This window comes from Octopus bimaculoides, chromosome 5, assembly GCF_046866305.1.
Source record: "Octopus bimaculoides isolate indiv1 chromosome 5, ASM4686630v1, whole genome shotgun sequence".
NCBI lineage: Eukaryota > Metazoa > Mollusca > Cephalopoda > Octopoda > Octopodidae > Octopus > Octopus bimaculoides.
Window position 1 is genome coordinate 96,181,665 of NC_142932.1, and position 22,435 is coordinate 96,204,099.

General features: G+C 35.5%; 1 protein-coding gene across 4 annotated transcripts in view; it reads right to left on the reverse strand.

Annotated features, from left to right (window-relative positions):
- Positions 1-22,435, reverse strand: part of LOC106869180 (nucleobindin-2) — a 66,183-nt gene that overhangs the window by 22,829 nt on the left and 20,919 nt on the right. For all 4 annotated transcript variants that reach the window (XM_014914804.3, XM_052968281.2, XM_052968282.2 and 1 more), the window contains one exon: positions 589-696. In XM_014914804.3, coding sequence (XP_014770290.2) covers positions 589-696 — 108 coding nt within the window. The remainder of the gene's footprint in view (positions 1-588; positions 697-22,435) is intronic.

Below are 22,435 nucleotides of genomic sequence, written 5' to 3' on the forward strand. Positions count from 1 at the left end.
AAAAGTACTTGTATTCAACTTTTAAAATCCATCAACATTTTCTATTGCTAATACTTTTATAAAACTCTATTGTAAAAATAATCTAAGTAAATCTATATGTACAAATATAGAAGTAATAAAAATTAATGTTCAATACTATATACATATTATTTGAAATGTACTTTTGGGCTCAAGCAACTTAGGAAAGATAGCAATGACAACTGCACAATGGTTGAGAAACATTGCCATAGCTGAATATGGTTGTTTACACATAAAAGCTTTACACTACTGATTAAACAAGCTCTGACAATGAACTGGTAGCCATCTTAATGTTAATCTTTGCATGCATTTTACATACATGCAAAAGTACAACAATATTTTTTTCTACTCTAGGCCCGAAATTTTGGGAGAGGAGGCTAGTCGATTAAATCGACCCCAGTATGCAAACTGGTACTTAATTTATCAACCCCAAAAGGATGAAAGGCAAAGTCGACCTTAGCGGAATAAAAATACAACAATATTAGCATAACAATGACATCATAAGAGGTCTTAATTATAATTCAGAACACTTCAAACCATTATAGAAAGAATAAAGTAAATATCAGATACCTTTATATACTGAAGATCAGAAGTTTCTAATTTTTTCTTAAAGGCAGGATCTTCCTCCAAAACAGTAACAATTTCATTTAAGTAACGGTCATAAGCAAGTCCTGTTTCCTGGTGACAGAAATTAAAAACAAAAACATTATATTCACCTGTTTGATTATCCAGGAGAAAAACTGAAATCCTTTTCAAAACAAACTTATACTTTCCCATAACATATTGCAGCAACTTGTCCAAATACTAACAATAATACTATTGCTACATAAGTTGAATTTTTTTTTTATTATCACATCTAAGAAGAGAGGACATCACTAATAGTATATAGGAGGGATCCTGTTATTTTCATTTACTTTTTTTTTTAATAGCTTAGTGAAAGCCTCTATGGTTGGGGGGGGGGGGGGGGTATCAGACTGGATACCTGATCCAAATGTTTGCAATGGAGTAGACTCAAGACTGGCTTAACATGTCTTAATGGACATGTTAATCCAGTAAACAGATAAAGTCTACAACCCTAAATTTGCTTTGAATTAAAAACGAAAAAGCTAGATAATATTGACAGGGTTCATCTGGAATTTGAAAAATTAGTGGTTAATTTAAAGAAAGAGTTATTCCAAAACAACAATTCTTTGAATGAAGGGCATCATGTAATGTTAAAATTGAAGACAGCTTTGTAAATGGAGTTAAGAGAGTAGCTAGTTAGCACTGGAAAGCTATTATTATAACAACATAGCTGCATGTCACTACATTCCCTCTGTGTTCATGTATACTGGTTACTTACAAGTTTTATATTTATTACTACCAGCTAAGTAGAATATACTTTGCTAAGATCTAATATGACCAAAACATGTTCATTGCTTTCACTAGTTGGCTTTAAAGACCAGATTAACTCCTATCTATGTGGTTTTTATTTTCCAAATACTTTATTTAATCTTATTGGAATATTTATTTATTTATTGCATGGATACTCTTAGTTAATTGAAGTATTTCAAGAGTTTGATAGTGTTGGTTATATGATCATGTGGAAACCAAAGTCTAGAACTGAGAAACCATAAAGTAAACCTAGCAGAGAAACAAGTTTTAGTTGGGAAGAAATGAAAACATCAAAAGAGCTGAGGAAGGTAACTCAAATTAGCCAATGGCATGGATTTGGAGAGATTATGCTGATAAGATCTGACAGGCAGAAACAGGTTTGCTTGCAAACAAAAATCAAACTTTCCTCTAAATGTGCAAGTTTATTAATTTCTTGAGTTTATTGATTCTAAATTCTTGAAATTATCTTCCCTGGGGATTGCTAAGAATTGCTGCTTGAATTTTGTTTTTTGCTCCAAATGGAAAGGAAATTTTGGTTAAAAATTATTTATTAGTACAGTATTTGGACATCACTCCATAATTTAATGTTTAGTTAACTGATTATATTCAGTATTATATTTAAGTATTATGGAGGGAGGTTACTTTTAAGTAGAGAAATATACTTTGCTATTCATGGGAATTGTAATCATTAAAAATTTGAACATTAAAATAAGAAAACCTTTCTTAAATAAAAATACACACTGATTGTAATCATTATTTGGGGATGTCAACCTATTAAAGTTAAATGTTGATGAATACTCATGCAGACTGCTGTTATTTGAAAAATGCTTTAGAAAAGTTTTAGAAGAGTTATCTCTCTTACAAACAATCACTTCTTTATAAATTATGTTGCCTATATGAAAGGTATCTCAACCAACTTAAGCAACATAAAGGAGATAACCCAAAGGAGAGAAAGAAGATATTAAATAAGGCAGCAGCCATAAAATTAGTACAGTTTACAAAAAAGCAAATATAATATACTAAACTGAAAGAGTTGACCTGATAAACCAAGATCATTTTAAAGAGTAGAGTCAAAAACAAGCAGTAATCATTCAACAAGCTACAAAGTCAATATCCGTATATATATAAGGCAAGATGTGTGTGTGTGTGTGTGTGTACGTGAATGTAGTTTATGCACGTCCACAAATTAGCACGCACGTCGCTCCAATTTTAGGAGATTCGTCATGACCCTATCTGCATTTTCGTCAACTTTTTTCTCTCAGAGGGACCTGCGTATAGGGCTTTCCTATAAGTAGGTTATCTCCCTTGGCTAGGCGGCGCTCCATGTAGACAATTAAACTTCCGCAGACTATCCACGCTATTGTTATTGTTTTATGTCTTATCATGGTACTTATCGAAGTACTTACTGTGCCTGAGTTAAAGAAATATCTAAGAATATATGGACAGTATGTTACTGGAAGAAAGGCGGACTTGATTGAAAGGCTGAAAGGTATAAAAATTCTGTTGATGAAGAATGTCAACAAAGTAAATTCATCGGACGATAAGTCTGAAGTATCGGACGATACTTCAGACAGGAATAAGCAGAAGCTTATATCTCCTCTCGGTGAAATATTGCCTGATCCCAATCTGCTTTCAGCAACCATTCACTGATTTGGCCATGAGCATAAGGTGTAGAAGAGGTAGGGACAGTCACACTATAAAGTCTAATAATTAGAGGAATATTAGATTCAATGCTGTAAATTTATTATTTAATCAAACAAACACACACACATATATATATATATATACACAAAAATAAGAGGAATGACCAGCAAAAGTGGACTCCTATATGCTAGAAATAGATTCCGAATCGGCATCTATTTCTAGCATATAGGAGTCCACTTTTGCTGGTCATTCCTCTTATTTTTGTATGTAATATAATTTTAATCTTCGGATTTTTTTAATATGCTAGACCACTGGTTCTAATTGATTAATATCAATTACTACCCTTATTAATAAATAAATATATATATATATATATATATATATATATATATAAAGAAACATATCATAGCTTGCAGTGTAAACAAAGTCTTTCCTCACAAGTCTCGATCTCTGAAGCCAAATACGACAAATAGCTACGTTTGCAGGATATCTATGTAGTGAAATAACTTTGCCGTCTACATTCTTCCCTCTATACTGGCTGCATACACAGCAGTATTCGCGTGATTTCTTTGGAGACATATTAACCGGTCAGGAGAGTTCCAATCAGGGGTGGATAACAATCTTATAGGAACCCCCTATAGCTGTAAAAATCGATTTTCAACAATAACTTTTACCAATTTTGAAGATTGTTGACATGGCGAAGTCAAACTGTGCATATGCACTTGAAGGCGAGAGAGAGAGAGAGAAATAGTGTGTTTGTTTGCTAGCATCTAACAAAAAAAAAAGTAACGAAAAAGTGAGAGAGGGAGACAGAAAGCGTCTAAGGAAAGAAAATTTTTGTAAGCAAGACAGAGTTTATTTGCCAGTGTCTAACAAAAAAAAAAGTAACGAAAAAGTGAGAGAGGGAGACAGAAAGCATCTAACGAAAGAAAAAGTAGGAGAGGGCAGTTTTTGAAAGACACTATATTTTATAATGAGATTATCTATACTTTCTCACACAGCAATTAAAATATATTTATTTTAAATCATTTATTTATTTTAAATCGTTCATCTTTCTCCCCCCCTCTCACTCTCACACACACGCACATATACTACTTTGGGAGTGAAAGAGTTTTGTTTATATTTCACAACAACAATGAAACAAAGAGGTGTATGTAACAATTTGTCGGTGAATTACACAATATAAATGGGTAAAATTTCCGAGGCTTCCACCATCCCCCAACCCGTTTTTTGGACCACAAAAAGGGTTTGGTAATTTTTCAGATTAACACCCGCACAATTTCCACTAGGGTGTTACGGTTACGGTTTTAGGGTTAGAGTTAGGGTTTTATGGTTAGGATTAGGGTTGGTGTTGGGGTTACGGTTTTAGGGTCAGGGTTAGGGTTTTAGAGTTTGGGTTAGAGTTAACCTAGAAGGGACAGGCCCCTTATTTTTTGGTTAAGGCTGTTGATAAGTTTTCCTAAGTTACTCCAATCCAGATCCCCAATGCAAACCTTCAGATCAACCTTCTCCTGTGCAGATCTTTAATGCAACTTTTAAAAAAACAGTCAATGAGTGGAAATAACCAATAAACTGATTCCTTATGGGATTTCCCAATCAAATTGCCATCAAACCATTTTCAACCAAACCAATTTCAACGGAATTCGCTCAAATCTGATGTCGATGTTACTTATTTTGGTTTGAAATAAAGCACTTGATCACTTAATAACCCTAGCTTAATCCCGGGCAGCACCAGGCTATACTGTTAGTATTAAATAGAAAGGGGTAAGAGATCCAGAAAGGTGAATATCATGATATTTTTGTTGTAAATCCCAAACATTCTTTCTTGGCAACTGTAATCCCAAAATTGGTTTAGATCACAACTTGAAATACTTATATCTAGCTATCAGAATGGTTGCCCAGATCAAAACCACTCTCTCCAAACATTCCTGTCTTTCATAACATTTTCAAGGTCTTCTACTTATAACTCAACATTGCAAGAGAGTTAATTAATGCATGTCATTCTGAGTCATCTGACATCAGAATTCCCATGGCTTGAGATCCGCAGAAGGAACTCATTCACTAACTCATCTTTGCTTTGATAATAGTGACCAGCATATCTTGACCACCACTCCCAAATGATTGATATGCTAGGAATATTTCTATAAAGCTCTCCTTCATTTGACATTGTTTCCATGATTTGTTGAGAACAGCATACAACATACGTGCATTGTTCCCATCGAGTTCATCTGCACAATGAGCATTAGTGATCTTCCAGGTTGGTTACCTCCTATTTCTTGCTTTCTGTAGAGTAAAACCAATGTTACTGTTAAAGATCAATAGATGTGCAGGAGTGGCTGTGTGGTGAGTAGCTTGCTTACCAACCACATGGTTCCAGGTTCAGTCCCACTGCGTGACACCATGGGCAAGCGTCTTCTACTATAGCCTCAGGCCAACCAAAGCCCTGTGAGTGGATTTGGTAGACAGAAAACTGAAAGAAGCCTGTCATATATATGTCTATGTATATACATGTGTGTGTGTTTGTCCCTCCGCCCCAACATTGCTTGACAAACAATGCTGGTGTGTTTACGTCCCCGTAACTTAGAGGTTCAGCAAAACAGACCTATAGAATAAGTACTAGGCTTACAAAGAATAAGTCCTGGGTTTGATTTCCTCGACTAAAGGTAATGCTCCAGCATGGCTGCAGTCAAATGACTGAAACAAGTAAGTAAAGAGTATGTGCACCAAATATAGTCTAGTATTATGATGAACAAAAAGGATGCAAGTGTATTGCCCAATAGTACTCCCACTTGAGTTATCAAAAATGTATCCGTATCACCAAATGAAAGGCAGCAAGTCAGGAAGAAAGGTTACAAAAATGGAGAGATCATTTCAAGAATTTCCTAGAGGGAATTCCCATCAACAATCTCCAGTTCAGAGAATCATCATAAATAAACTTCCTATCAAGAAAGATCCATTCACTGAAGAGGAGTTGGAAGTAGTACAGAAGAGATTAAAGAACAGGAAAGTAGCTGGTCTGGAGAGGTGCTGCATAAATTTGGAAGATGAGAATCTTTTAACAATCCTGCAATATGTATAACCAAAGCACAATCCAGGTTTGCATTCTCCCGTTTCCTAAGAAAGGAGACTTATCACTGACCACCAACTACAGAGGTATCACACTTAAGGCTATTCCCCTTAAAATCTACAATGCAATGTTGCATAATTGATTACTTTGTTTTTGCATTTAGTTTGCAAGATTCTTGATGTGAATTTGTGTGTTGAAACAAATCTTGTCTTGGGAGGGTCATTATACCACTAATAATAACAGACAGGCTGGTTCAATATCATTTCTTTATTGTCAGTCAATTGATTAAATAACTAATCGACCGTTTGTTTAATGTGCTGGTTAAACAATCAATCGGTTGTTTGTTAGACAAAGTCCTTTCATCGATATTCGCAACCTACTCAGTGACTTGCCCTTTCTATATATATATAACCCATGTTTTTAGAAATGAACCAATAATCCAATACATCTTTGTCTCCCTGGAGCGCGCTCCTGAGAATGTGACTAACTTTTCTTTACTCGTCATTCACGGACACGAACTCACACTATATATATATATATATATATATATATATATATATATATATATATATATATATATATATATATATATATATATATATATATATATATATGGGAGAATTTACGAAAAAAACAACAGACGAGGACAGGTGGTGTAGACAACAAAAGGATGCATTAGTTTAACGCTCGGGAATACAGAGTCTTTAACGTTTCGAGCTACGCTCTTCAACAGAAAGAATACGGAGAAAACAAGGAGAAAAACACGGAGAGAAAAAAATTGAATGTTTTGGTCAGCGATTATTTGGTACTTTTTGCTTATCTCACCCACACTAAACTATTGAGTTTGTAGTAACAAGAGATTGAATTAAAAGGGTTAGTTCCTTTTGAGTCAATAAACACAGTGTTGACTTTTGGCCCTCTCAATAGGCATGGTATGATCTCTTATTAAAATGTTATCAGATTCAATAAGATGTTTAACTTTTTCAGTTCTGTATGATTTGTTATTAAAATATTATCAGATTCAATAAGACGTTTAATCTTTTTGATTTTTCGTTTTTTCTATTTGTTTTATTAGGGGTTATACAATTTTTTTAGTTGGGGGAGATAACCTAATTTTTTAAGGGCGTGAGAACCAAAAAGTACCTTTTTTTTTCTTTTTTTCAGTATTCTAAAACGTTAACATTATCAAACAAACTCTCCGACGGCTGTTAAATATGCAAATATATAAATCGAGTAATAGTAAGAGGAAGGTTTTAACTACTACTACTACTACTACTACCCCAACTATTAGTCACTATAGTAACCATCTCTACCGTCGTCAACGTCGTCTTTGTTTAACCACAGGTCAATCCTAAGGAAACTTACAACCAAAGACATTCCAGTTATGACTATCACGTCTTATTTTCAATATATCTAGGACAATGTCGCATCCTTCCTTCTTGAATACGCTAGGGTGTGTGTTGATATAGATTTGGCTGCTATTTTTAGCAGATCGAGCAATCCATTTTGGTTTGACCTTCCGTCAGACCGGCTTCATATAAGGAGCGGCCTGTGAAGATTGAAAAGAAGGCTGACAAACTGCCCTGTTAAATGAAGATTAAGAAGTTTTTTAAAACTGTCCAGTACCATAGCGAAGAAAGAATTATGAGGGGCGCAAAACTTTGCGTTATATGAAGGGAAGGGGACGGGTATTAATCAGCTTCAGAACCACTGAGGAGTGAATGATTTACATTAGTAATAGCTACACTATAACAACACAGTAGTAGCAGAAACAGAGGAAGCGACAGCACAGCGGTTGAACTACATTAGTAGTGAGTAAGGTGGGGGGAAGGGATAAATTATTTGTGCAAGAGAAGGGAAGATCTACAGTTGCAGACTGCTCAAATAGTTAAGACAAGTGGCAAGAGAGGGGGAAAGCAGAAAAAATATAACTAGATCTGATTAAGAGAAAGCGTCGTAACATGCTTAATAAAGGAAAGAGGCAGAAGATGACAGAGTTAAAACAGACTTATGGCAGAAGCAAACTAAAAAAGGCAAAAATTTTAATAGTATAGAAATAGTGTTTTCAGTTAAATTAGAGAGTGGATAAAGATAGGAAAGTTACATCAAAGTGTGGGTGTAAACGCTACATAAGTAGAGAAATAGCTACATAAGTGAAATAGAAAGTAAATACACCAAGGTAAATCGGAGGAGTGTGTGAATATACATCACTAAATTGAAGAACTGAGTAAAGATAAAGACAAGGATAGAGTATTAAAACTAGAAAACTACATATTAGATTGGATATAACGAAGAATAAATCACGCAAGGCACCATATCAGAGGGACAGAAGAGAAATGTAGAGATCAAAGCGATATAAGGTATGAGTAAATGTAGAGCATAGACAGCTAGATGAGGAGAGGTGTAAGATAAGAAGATAGAATATTGGTAAACGAGGAGATAGTGGCGGAGGAAAACTGAGTAAATGTAAACCTAGCCACACAAATGAAGAAGTATTAAAAGAAATATATAGCAAGAGTAGAGAGTACGAATTGAGAAATATATAGCTAAATAATTGACAAGTGTAAACGATAGAAAACCACAATCTTTACATAGCTACACTGAAAGAGTGAGGGTGAATATTTGGGCAGCTGTATGTGGAGAGAGAGAGTATCAAGATGTATAAGTAAATAAAGTGAGTCACTGAAGCAACGTAGTGGTTGTGAGTTGAAAGTAAATAAAGGTGGAAAGATAGATGGGAAGGAAATAAAGAACATAGTAAAAAGAAAACCAAAGAAATGCTGGAATGTTATCACCCTCAGGACAATAATTCAGACTTTCGTCCTTTCAATAAACTCAGCCACTTGGTATGCATTAAAATCTATTTATTGCCACATAAAATTAATGCAAAGAATTTACTTTTCTAGTGTCTGATTTGCTTTACTTTTTTCATTTTCTTTTTTAATCATTCAAATGAACTCTGGAATATAAAAACTAATTTTTTTTTTTAAATATTTGCTTAATTAATTTTAGCTTTCTCATTAAACTCAAAATTCCATACTAAAAATACATTAGTTTTCATCTCAGCACAGGCCAAATTCTGTAGGGAAAAGAAACAGCCAATAAAATTAATATCCCAGAATGTTATTTTATTGACCCCAGAAATCAGATTGCAAGGCAATTTATTCAGATCACCACTTCTGCCAACTCACTACCCTTTTTAACCAATATTGGAGCTGCAAATTTGGGGGAATGATCAACAGCTACTATTAGGTCATCCCATAAGTTCTGTCCGAATTTCGAATAAAGAAAATAAGTGACCAAATGTAATATTTCATTGAAATTTAATCATCAATGTACTTTCCCTGATTATCTATGACTTCCTTCCATTTATTTACAAGCTTTTTAATCCCATCAATGTAAAACTCTTTTGGTTTCAAAGCGAAGAACACTGAAATGTCAGTTTCAACCTCCTCCTGGCTTGCAAAAGTTATGTCCCTCAAATGATTCTGTAAACTACAAAACAAATGGTAATCTAAAGGGGCAAGGTCGGGAGAATAAGGTGAATGAGGAATTTTTTCCCAACCAAGCTCTTTGATCTTCTGTAATGTGATCGTTGCAGTGTGGGGTCACGCATTGTCCTGATGAAACATCACTCCTTTTCGATTCACTAAAGCGGGTCTTTTTTTCTTCAAAACTTGGTTCAAACGCTCTAATTGCTGACAGTAGACTTGAGCATTGAATGTTGCATTAGGTGATAGCAATTCAAAGTGAATTACTCCTTTGCAATCGTACCAGATAGAGAGAAGAACGTTTTTCCCATGAAGTTCCCTTCTTGGTTGTGGTTGAGCTTTTTCCCTTTTACCAAGCCACTGTTTACAACGTCTAACATTTCGATAGAAGATCCATTTTCCATCACTAGTCACATGTCTATCCAAAAAGGGTGAAATGAGTTTGCGAGAATGGAAAGAAGAGCAGATGTCAACTCGGGATTTGCAGTTGCTTTCAGACAATTCATGAAGCACCCATTTTCCAAGTTTAGGAACATTTCCAAGTTGTTGAAGATGACGATGAACAGCTGTATGGTTTGAACTAAGCTTTATTGCCAATTCTTCAACTGATAATGCAGGATTTTTTCAAGTAATGCCTCAAGGAGCTTATCATCAAACTCAACTGGACATCCTGTTCGATCTTCATCTTCAAGGCTAAAATCTCCACTTCTGAATTTTGCATATCAACTTCTACAAGTTCTTTCATTCAAGCATTCTTTTCCATAAACTGAGTGTATGTTTCGAGTCGCTTTGGTTGCTGAGTTTCCTTTTTTGTACTCATAAAGCATTATGTGCCTCAAATGCTCTTTGGATACTTCCATGTTAGAAAGGGTTTTAATCAAAGAAATTTTAATTCTATTATTTTGTAAAATAATATTTAATTAGTTTAAATGTACACAAATGCATAAAAATAATTTTTAATTCCATTAGACATTCTAAAATACTATCAAATTTCATTCAATTCTAAAAAAGGTAAAATCGGACAGAACTTATGGGATGACCTGATAATTTTATCACTCCTGAAAGAATGAAACATCGAACTTGACAGGATTTGAACTCGGAACATAAGGAGACATAAGTAAGATAAATCATTTTGTCCTGCTCAACTGACTCTGTGGCACACAACAAATGAGTGGCAGAAACCATGTACATGCAATATTTCATTTTATTTGCAGATTTCAAGTTAAAATCTCACAGCATCAACTTTGCTTTCATCCCCATGGGATCAAGAAAGGAAGTAAATTTCATAGCCAATCAAGTCAACTATACTCCTCCCTCACATGTACCCACTAGCATAGCTGGGGCGAGGGGGGTGATCTGCCCCAGGTGGCACTTTTGGGTCTGCAGTAGATGTGTGATTCTTGTGGGATCCGGTGACACACATTCTAGCTTTGCCAGTGTGTGTATCAATGTAAAAAGTTAAAATTATGAACATACAATGCTGGTATTTCTTACCTTGGAGATCAGTAAAATAAATAAACGCCAGTGATAAAGTGATTTTATTAACTGTATCTTTCCTCTACATATATGAGGTCAGGTAATGTTAGAAATCAAGGAGTACACATTGTGAACAGAAAATTGGCTAAAATGACAGTGTGTTGGATAATATGCAGTACAGTATCTTGTTTCTCTATATTTGAAGTTAAAATACTTTTTGTATTTTTTGAAGTCAATAAAATAAGTAGCAACTGTATTCTGAGATTGATTGAATCACTTATATTTGATCTGGATTTGTAAGAAATCATACCTTATAAGCAAATAAAAAAGCAGCCATACTGAGACAGTGCCTTCAAGATTTCTTTTTCTTTGTTGTTGTTGTTAATTATATCAACCCTAGAACTTGGTCAGGTACTCATTTTATTGATTTTTGTTGAATGCCTTTATTCACTTACATATTGAATAAAGCCTCCAAATAGATGAAGGTACAACAAGTTCCCTCTCAACACACCGATTTCCACCACCAGTTCACATACAACTGGTGACATGCAACTATTCACAAGGAATGTTACATATGTCAGTTCCACCACTCCCTGAAGATTTGAAGACCATGAGAAGAGTCCCTTCCAGACCAATCTGATGCAAATTAGTAGTTCCAGTTCTCTAAAGCTACTGGATTTATATATACACTTTATACATTTACTTGTTTCAGTCATTTTCAGTGTGGCTATGCTGGACCCCTTTGAAGCCTGGTACTTATTCCATCAGACACTTTTGCCAAACTACTAAGTTGCAGGAATGTAAGCATATCAAGATAGATTGTCAAGTGATGGTGGAGGGACAAACAAAGACGCAAATATATATATATATATATATATATATATATACACAACAAGAAATACTATTTGTCTCTTTTTATAGAAACAAACCTAAGACAACTTTCAAATAAAAACAATGTCTCTTATGTACAAATCTCTTATGTATAAAAATGCATAGTTTATAGGATCCAACCCTAATTACCTGAGATATATTCTGTTTGATTTGACCCAGCAATTTAAATGGTCATTTCGTTTCCTACATAAAAAAAAAAATCTTTCTCATGAAAACTGTTTTGATCTCTTGACATTCCTATAGTCATCTATTACAGATTAGGTTTACTCAACCCAAAGATTTCTGATACTCCAATTCAACAATGTTATCGGTTTTCATTCTCCTACTACAAGGAATACACTTCGTTTCAATCTGAATGTCAGGATTTTCTACTTAATATATCTGTACACTTTGTATATTCCATTACACTCAGTGAAGTGATTGATATTAGAAAGAACATTCAAACATAGAAACCAAGCCAAAAATGAAAAACCAGTAAAATGAGGTCTCCTAACCAATTAGATGAGCTGTACCTCTAAATACATGCTGACTCTGGTCATAGCAATCCACCTAACTCATGCCAGAATGAAAAGTGGATGTGGAACAATGATGACAATTATGATAGTATTTATTTGTCTTGCTTTTTATTTTGCTTCTTTATCATTTATTTGACTATTTTAAACTCCTATTATTTAAGGACTATTTCTCATCCTGCTTGTAAAAAAAAAACTATTAACAGATAACCTGTTAAAAATTTCCAGCATAATGGGATAAAATAGAAACAAAACATGAACTGTACAGAAGAAATAGCTGAATTGATAAGATATTGTTTTATGAGTTTGTAATTGTTTTTATCCATGTTCAGTGTATGCATTTTGTTGTCTATGGATAGGATATTTCATTCTAAATTCCTGAGATGAATAGGCAGCAGAACTTCAGAGAAAATTACTTGAAAAAGATTTGCCTCCTACTTTGTTGTTTAATGGAGCAGAAATGAGATACTAAATACTGACAATGGGTTATCAGAGTTCAACAAAGGATGTTTTATGTTTTTCCCTTTTTTTTTTAGTTGCAGGGACTGGAGGAGGCAACATAGTTCAAGAAAAGTTGCAAGTCCTCCAAGACTAGTGAGACTGGTGACAATGTTCCATTTAAAGTGACAAAAGGATAAAGAATTGGATATAGTGGTTAGTGCTAGAAAAGTGGAGTTGGACACAACAAGGGTGCCAAGAAATGGAGGACTGAGTGAGTCAGAGGTGCCTGAGAGGTGGAAACCAGCCAACTCTGAGGAACAAAGGCCATTATTGTAGCAACAGAAAAAACAAAAAGAGACAGCATGGCTATGGGTCAGAGGCCAGTATGTGTCAGAACTGAATGAGAGCCAATTAGGTAAGTGGCCCTTCTCTGGATGCAATCTAGAATGTCAATGTGTATAGTAGCAGTGTCATCCCATATGGGGGAACAATACTCATTTGTGGGCTACACTTGAGCCTTATAGAATATCAGTTAGGAACTGAAATATTTTCTGGCCTAAAGAGAAGGGCTAGTTTTTGGGACATGATCCTAGCCAGGTTATGGATGTGATTTCACCAGAAGAGGATCTCTTCTGATGAAAGCATATCAGGATAGTGACATAATGACCCCTAACATTAAGAGCAAACGTAAAGGTTCTAAGTGAGTGATGCTCACGTTTAGAGGGGTGTGGGCAATAGTGTTTTCTTGATATAATTAGTGCTTCAGTTTTGAGGGGGGGGGGGTTACTATTAAGAGACAAGGTCAGCATGGTGCCAGTGAAAGATGCTCTCAAGACCATTTTTGGAATCAATGCAGGTTTGGACTGGTGTCTCAGTTGCATTTAGATGAATCTAAGGTAAGTTAGGGAGAAATGCAGGGTTGTGTCACCTACATAGGAATGGGCATTGTTTTAGATGCAGCAATAAATAAGCCATTGATATATAGAATGAAAAGAGTGAGGACAGAACCAAAACCTTATGGAACACCAGAGATGATCAAATATGAGGTAGAAAGAGTTTTGTTAACACATGCCACAATAATGTGATAAGAAGTTATGGACCCAAGAGATGAGAGATGGACAGAGCTCATAGCTGAGAAGTTTTGATAGTAGATTTACATGCCAAATATGGTCAAAACCTTTGCTGATATCTAAAGCAACAACATTACTTTCACCAAACGTCTCTAAAGTGAGAGTCCCAGGTGAATAACATAGGAGAATAGGTCTCCTGTGGATCTGGCTCCACAAAAACCATTCTAGTGGTTATTGAGGAAAGAGAGATAGATTCAAGGTGATGGAGAACATTGTTGTTGATGGCCGTCTCAATTATCTATAAGTTACAAGTGAGAGCAACAATTCACACTTCAAAACATTTCCAAGTGATAGTATGAAGTGTCAATATGGAGTGATGGGTGAGTTGAAGGAATTACCTTTTTTTGGAATGGGAGACACAGAAACATGCTTCCAAATGTTAGGGTATGATCTTATAGAGAGTGGGAGATTAAAAACTTTGGTAAGTAGAGGAGCAAGTTCAAGAGTGTGTTGCTTAAGTGTAATTGAAGTGACACTGTGAGGGCTGGTGACCTTTTTTACTCCATACATCTGAAGATATTTCTGCACTTTGCATTTAAGTGGAGAGAGTAGCTTTGACACACTTATGATTGCAGATTATATAAATTTTTTAAGAGAAGAACTAAAAGAAAGTAATCCAAACTTCTTTCATGAAAGGTGCACGTCATGAAGTCATTCTAAAAATAGCCAATTGTTGGAACAAAACATCCTGAACACAAAATAGATAAAATAGCACCTAATTTCATTTTCTATAATGAATAGAATATATCCCATGGTTTGGTATAATATTAAATGCATCTTTTTTTAAATCTTATTTGAGGAGAAATATTTTGTAAAATCAATCATCTAAATTCAGTTTACAAGGCTGATTGAATGTGAGTGACCAAATATTACTTTGAACAAAATTAAATTATTAATTTTTTTGATAAAAAGAAAAGCATATGGAAGCTGGATACAAATATAATTTGCAGTTATTCTTTGCTTACTTCTCACACAAACCAAGATTGAAATAAATATATTCTTTTTTTTTTTCTTTTTTTTTTTATTGCTGGTTTCAGTCACTAAACTATAATCATGCTGGAGTACCACTTTTAGATGGTTTAGCCAATCATACCAACTTCATTACTTTATTTCAGCCTAGTACTATTATATCAATATCTATTAGTCAAACCATCATGTTATGGAATACGACATAATCCACACACACATATTTGTATGTTTAATGAAGTTCTGCAATTTCCAGCTACCAAATTCCACTCACAAGGCATTACTCAAGTTGAGACTACATTACAATTTCTTGTTGAAGTATGGTATAAGGTTAAGTTTCCAGAAAGCTAAAACCTTCATGCAGAGGAACACCAACTGTCACCCACTAACCAAGTCCACCTTTGTCATTGCCACCACTGAAATCTAAAGATATACAGTAACAGACTGAACAGTGGAAAGGATACATTGATGAATCAGAATGAACAGTCTGGATATGTATGTTGTAGTCAGCAAACCAACAGCCCATAGGACTGCTTCATTAGAGCTGACCAGGTGTTACACAACAGCTTCTGATTGTAGATTTTTCACTATTTTTGTAATGCTAATATCAAAATGAATATTACATGATTTTTCATAGCTTTTATAGTGTTAACATCAAGATATACAATACACAATTCCTTTTTAATTTCTCAATATGTAAAGCTTGGGGCTGTACAATGGAATATATATCATCATAATCATCATCATTTATATTATATATTTAGCAGTTGGAAACATCTGAGCAGGTCTTTGAGGCATTTGCATCTCCTTATATTGCTATCTCTGCCCACATAGTCTAGACTGGAAATCCATTGTGTGTGTGTGTGTGTGGCCCCACATACACACACACACTTTGACAACTAATGTTGGCTTGTTAATATCCTTGTGACTTAGCAAAAGAAACTAAGAGAGTAAGTACCAGACTTAAAACTAAGTAGTGGTGTTATTTTCTTTGACTAAAACTACTTGAAGAAGGTGCTCCAGCATGGCCACAGTCCAATGAATAAAACAAGATAAAAAATACTGCAAAACGTTGGAAAATCTAGCATTCTATAATCACAATGAAAGCATGTCCAGGTTTCTTGATATGCTGCACAATCTTTGTAAAGAAAGAGCTCAGTCATATGGATGTCTTTGTTTCCAGCTCTCCATGTAAAACATGCCCAAGCTGTTTGTTGCTCAATAGACTTGGATATTACCAACCTACTTGGAAATAAGTGGGTTGGCAATAAGAAGAGCATTTCACCATAGAAACTCTGCCCCAATGCACTCTCATTTGACCCATGCAAGCTTGGAAAAGTATACATTAAAACAATGATGATATGTGCTTAAAATGATGATATTCAATGGTATAGCTAGAGTGTTTATTGCTTGAGGTAGTCCTTCAATTCCCTCTACTTCCCCAAAATACCACCTAATACAAATATCAACTGCCCCCTCCCAAAAGTAGTCCAGAGCAGATATCCCTTCTTGCTTCACTTTAGCCTTAATAGTATGAATACTTCAATTTCTTTTTTTATTGTTTCTTGATCCAAATTATTAATGAAGTGGTTGAACTGGTACAGCATCAGAGTAAATATTTTCCACTATTTAGTTCTATATCTATTATATTCTGAGCACTAATTTAATAATGTTCAATTTTTTCTTTCGTTACTCCTTAGTAGATCAAATAAAAGTGCTAGAGTCAATTCAATCAACTATATCCCTGACAAATGCATGGCTTTGTGCCAACATACAAATTATTATCAGAACATAAAAAGTTATTAATTAAATAGAACACTAAACAATGCGTTATTATATTTAGTTACATTCCCCTTGATTCCAAATTCAAACCCTGATGAGGCTTACTTTGCTACTTATTCCTCTTAGGTTAATAACACAGTGAGAACTGACTCAGCCAACATTACCCAACCCAAAGGGGAACACTTTTATTGTTTCCATGACTGAGAATAAGTGTTTTATAAGATAAATGAATCTGCAATCCATTTTTTTTTTTCTTCCTAATTAAAGTCCAGTTCACATATTAGCGCCATACTACCCCCCAGTAAGATCAGAGAGGAAAAATAGTAGAGAACCAAAGTAAAACATTCCTAAGTATATACTTCTATACCTCTATATTCTGTGTTCAAATCCTGCCAGAATCAGCTTTGCTTTTCCTCCATCCAGAGTCAAAATACCCACTAATAATACTGGAGTCAGTTCAGTTAACAAAGCTTTCCTTTATAAGTGCAGCTTTGGATTTAGTTCAGCTAACATCCATTTTCCATGCTGGCATAGGTTGGATGAATAATAATAATAATCCTTTCTACAATAGGCACAAGGCCTGAAATTTCAGGGGAGGGGGTAGTCGATTACATCAATCCCATGGCTCAACTGGTACTTTATTTATCAACCTCCGAAAGGATGAAAGGCAAAGTAGACCTCAGTGGAATTTGAACTCAGAACACAATGACTGACGAAATACCACTAAGTGTTTCGCCAAGTGTGCTAACGATTCTACCTGTTCACCTTAATAATAATCCTTTCTTCTATAGGCACAAGGCCTGAAATTCAGGGAAAGAGGGCTAGTTAATTACATCGATCCAAGTGCATAACTGGTACTTATTTCATCAACCCCCAAGAGAATGAAAGGCAAAGTTGACCTTGGCAGAATTTGAATTCACAGTGTAAAGATGGACAAAATGCTTCTAAGCTAATAGTTCTGCCAACTCACCACCTACATAATAATTATTTCAAATTTTTGCCACAAGGGCAACTTGAGGGAGGTAGGGATAAGTCAATTACATTGACTCCAACAGGTACTTATTTTATTGACTCTGAAAGGATGAAAGGCAAAGTCAACCTCATTGGAATTTGAACTCAGAATGTAGCGATGGGCAAAATACCACTAAGCATTTCATCCAGTGTGCTAACAATTCTGTCAGCTCGCCGACTTTAATAAAAATCCTTTCTACTATAGGAACAAGACCTGCAATTTTGGGGGAGAAGGGGACAGTCAATTAGATCGACCCAGTATGCAACTGGTACTTAATTTATCGACCCCAAAACGATGAACAGCAAAGCTGACCTTGGCAGAATTTGAACTCAGAATGTGAAGACAGTCGAAATACCACTAAGCATTTCACTGCCTTTAATAATAATAGTAAGAATGATAATTATCATCATCATGGTTATTATTATTATCATTATATCTTGGTAGCAAGTTGGCAAAATCGTTAGCACAATGGATGAAATGTTTAGTGGTATTTTGCCCGTCGCTACATTCTGAGTACAAATTCTGCCAAGGTTGGGGTTGATAAATTAAGTACCAGTGAAACAATGGGGTTGATGTAATCGACTAGTCCCCCCGCTAAAAATTTCAGGCCCTGTGCCTATAGTCATCATCATTGTTTAATGTTCATTGTCCATACTGGCATGGGTTGGACAGTTTAACCGAACTGGCACACTGGAAGGCTGTACCAGACTCCAGTCTCATTTGGCATGGCTTTCTATGGCTGAATGCCCTTCCTAATGCCAACCACTCCAAAAGTGTAATGGGTGCTTTTACATGCCACCAGCACAGGTGCCAAGTTGCATAACAACGGTATCTGCCACAACTGTGATCTTGCTCGGCTTGATAGGTCTCCTCAAGCACAACATAATGCCAAAGGTCTCAGTCATTGCCTCCGTGAGGCCCAATACTTGAAAGGAACTCAGCCACTTTGCCTCCATGAGGCCCAATGCTCGAAAGATGTTCTTTATATGTCACCAGCATGGGTGCACTTGGCTTGAATGGGTCCTCTCAAGCACAGCACATCGCCAAAGGTCTCGGTCACTAGTCATTGCCTCTATGAAGCTCAAAGTTCAAAGACCATGCTTCACCACCTCATTCCATGTCTTCCTAGGTCTACCTCTACCACAGGTTCCCTCCACAGTTAGAGATCAGTACTTCTTTACACAGCTGTCTTGTCCATATGCATCACATGACCATACCAGTGCAATCATCTCTCTTGCATACCACATCTGATGCTTCTTATGCCTAGCTTATCTCTCAAGATGTTTACACTGTTGAACATGTACACTGACATTGCACATCCAGTGAAGCATACTGGCTTCATTTCTTTCAAGCCTATGCATGTCCTCGGCTGCCACAGCCCATGTTTCACTGCCATGCAGCATAGCTGTTCACACAGGTATCAAACAATTAGCCTTTCACTCTGGGAGAGAGGCCCTTTGTTGCCAGCAGGGGTAAGAGCTCTCTGAACTTTGCCCATCCTAATCTTATTCTCACAGCTATGCTTTCGGAGTATCCCACCTCCACTACTAACTTGGTCACTTAGATAACGGAAGCTATCTACTACCTTTAGCTTATCCTGCTGGAAGTTGATGGAGTCTATGTTCTGCTCATTTTCAACATTTATTGTATCTGAGCATCTTCCACATACAAAAGCTAGTTTCCCTGTTAACCTTCCGCTGATATTGCTGCACCTGTTATGTGTCCAAAGCTTACACCAGGTGTATCTTCTGGAGTTTCTACCTACCTCTTTTCTACAGATTGAGCAGGGCCACCTACTTGAAGAGATTTGTAATTTGTCTGCCTTCCTACTTACTAAAATTTTGGTTTTGCTGGGTTAACTATAAGGCCTTTTGATTCTAGACCTTGCTTCCATAACTGGAACTTCTCTAGTAAAGGTAGTGATTCAGCTATAAGAGCAAGGTCATCAGCATAGAGGAGCTCCCAGGGGCAGCCTGTCTTGAATATCTCTGTTATTGACTGGAGGACTATGATGAACAAGAGAGGGCTAGGGACCGATCATTGGTGAATCCCTACTTGTACCCTCAATTCTTCACTGTACTCGTTGCCAACCCTCACCTTATTGATCGTGTTCCTGTACATAGCTTGTACAGCTCTCACTAACCACTTGTCTATCCCTAGTTTCCACATTTACCACCAGATAAGGACTCAGGGGGCCCTGTTAAAGGCTTTCTCCAAATACACAAAGGTCAAGTCCAGAGGTTTATATTTGGCTATGTATTTCTCTTGTAACTGCCTCACCAGAAATATAGCATCAGTGGTGCTTCTCAGCACAAAACTGAACTGCATCTCATCTAAGCTCTCTCCCTAGTTAGTTGGGCTATGACTCTCTCCGTAGCGTTCATCACCTGATCCAGCAATTTGATACCTCTATAATTATTTCTATCTAAGGCATCACCATTATCTTTATAGCAGTTGACTGTGGTGCTGCTACACCAGTCATTGGGTATGACTCCTTCATGAACCACCTGATTTACAATACGGGTGACTAGACCATAACCTCTACCCCCAGATATTTTAAGCATCTCAGCAGAGATTCCTGATGGGCCAGGGACTTCTCCTGTCTTCATATCCTTAGGATTATTATTATTATTATTATTATTATTTTGTTGTTGTTGTGGGGTAGTGGTTTGGCAGAATTAGTAGAACTACAAACAAATTGCCTGGCAGGTTTTAGGGACATTATTTTGTGTTAGGAATTCAAATCCCAGATTGAGAACAGTCTTTCATCCTTCTTATATTGTTAAAATAAAGTCCCAGTTTTGGCAGTACTACTATAATTTAACAAGCATATCTCATGATTAACCATTAAAACATTTTTATAAATCAAAATACCCTATAGCTCATCGAAACATTAGATTACTTTTGATCCCCATTTACACATCTACACACACACACATATATACATAAAACCCTAAACACCTCATGCTAGACATCTTTGAATCCAAGATAGAAACCATGTGAACATCTATCAATGAGAAGAGGACAGCATTGTATCTTTCAACAGCTCAAATACTCAGTAGCTATATATATCAAAGAAACAGTCTTGTATTATATGGTTTCTCATCATGAATAACATACTTCTAAAAGTTGCCACAAATTTTAGGCCTCACACACACACTGTAAAGTGGTTGGCATTAGGAAGGGCATCCAGCCATAAAAACCATGCCAAAACAGACAGTAGAATTTAGTGCAGTTCTCTGGCTTGCCAGCACCTGTCAAGCCATCCAACCCATGCCAGCATGGAAAACAGACATTAAATAATGATGATCAGATTGGAATAAGTTTTGAGGTTAATATAATCAACCAAATCCCTAAGGTGATGCCCTAGCAAGGCAACAGTCTAATGACTAACCAGTAAAACAATAAAATAAGAATACTCTATAGAAAAATAGATGTAAAATAGTATGAGAAAATTTGATGACACATGGGTTTCATTTTCAAATTACAAATGGAATTGCTTATGAATATTGTTTAAAAACAATATGTGAGGATTACATAATTTGGAGACATCAATGTTAATTATAAAAAGGGTTTAATATGGTAAAATCTATTTGGAAATTAAAGATATGTTCATTAAATAATTTTATTACTACCTTTCATGATAAAAGAAATAGTTGAGACTGAACTACAGAAGAGAAAAAAATGAAGGTTGCAATAAAAATTATACATATTCAAGTAACTCAATGACTAATAATACTATTAACCCATTGCCAGCGTGGCAAGATGATTAATCAGGTATTTGATGATGATGATTGTAATGTGTGAGAATCTAATTTCCATATCTGGTCTATCAGAAACACCTGCTACTCACAGCGTATTTTATAAACCAAACCAACATTATGGAAAACTTTAATTCAATATGAGAAAAAGTTTTCTTTTGTTTCTATCAGAATGACATATCTAATAGTATACTAACTACCTAACAGGTTATCATCAACAAGTAGGTCAAATCTGATTGCTTATTGTTAATATCTAGTCATATTTATGAATATAAAAAAAAACTAAATGGTATAATATATTATGCAAGTTATGAAAGGCAAAGTATTAATAAAACAATTGCTACATTTCACAAAGAAAAAATGCTACCAATGCAATGAGCCATTGACTGAGCTTCCACATATGGAATCACTAAAGAGGCTCAATATAACAGTACACTGCAAGTTCGAAGGTTTATAACTCGAATTCCACCTAACTGATTTGATTGAAATTTCAGACATACATTTGGTATGTGCCGAGGCATGTTTTAGTCATAACAACTGCTTAGATCAATGTTCAGTTTTCGCAAAAACTCAATCGATTCATCCGATTTTGATCAAACTTGATATACCTATGCATTCTTACCCAAGGTTTTTTGTTTCATTATTATTTTTTTCAAATTCTGTATCGTTTAAGCACAGCACAAGAAAAACCAAATCAAAAAATGCCATTAAAGCAGACCATAGCACCGGAACCATTGAGTCGATTTAAACCAAACTCGGTAAACGAATGCACTTTCACCCAACAAGTCTTAAGCCATGGTTCATTTTATTAAATTGCATTTTGTTTGATCACAATTCGACAAACTCACATTTGAACAAAATGCCTTTGTT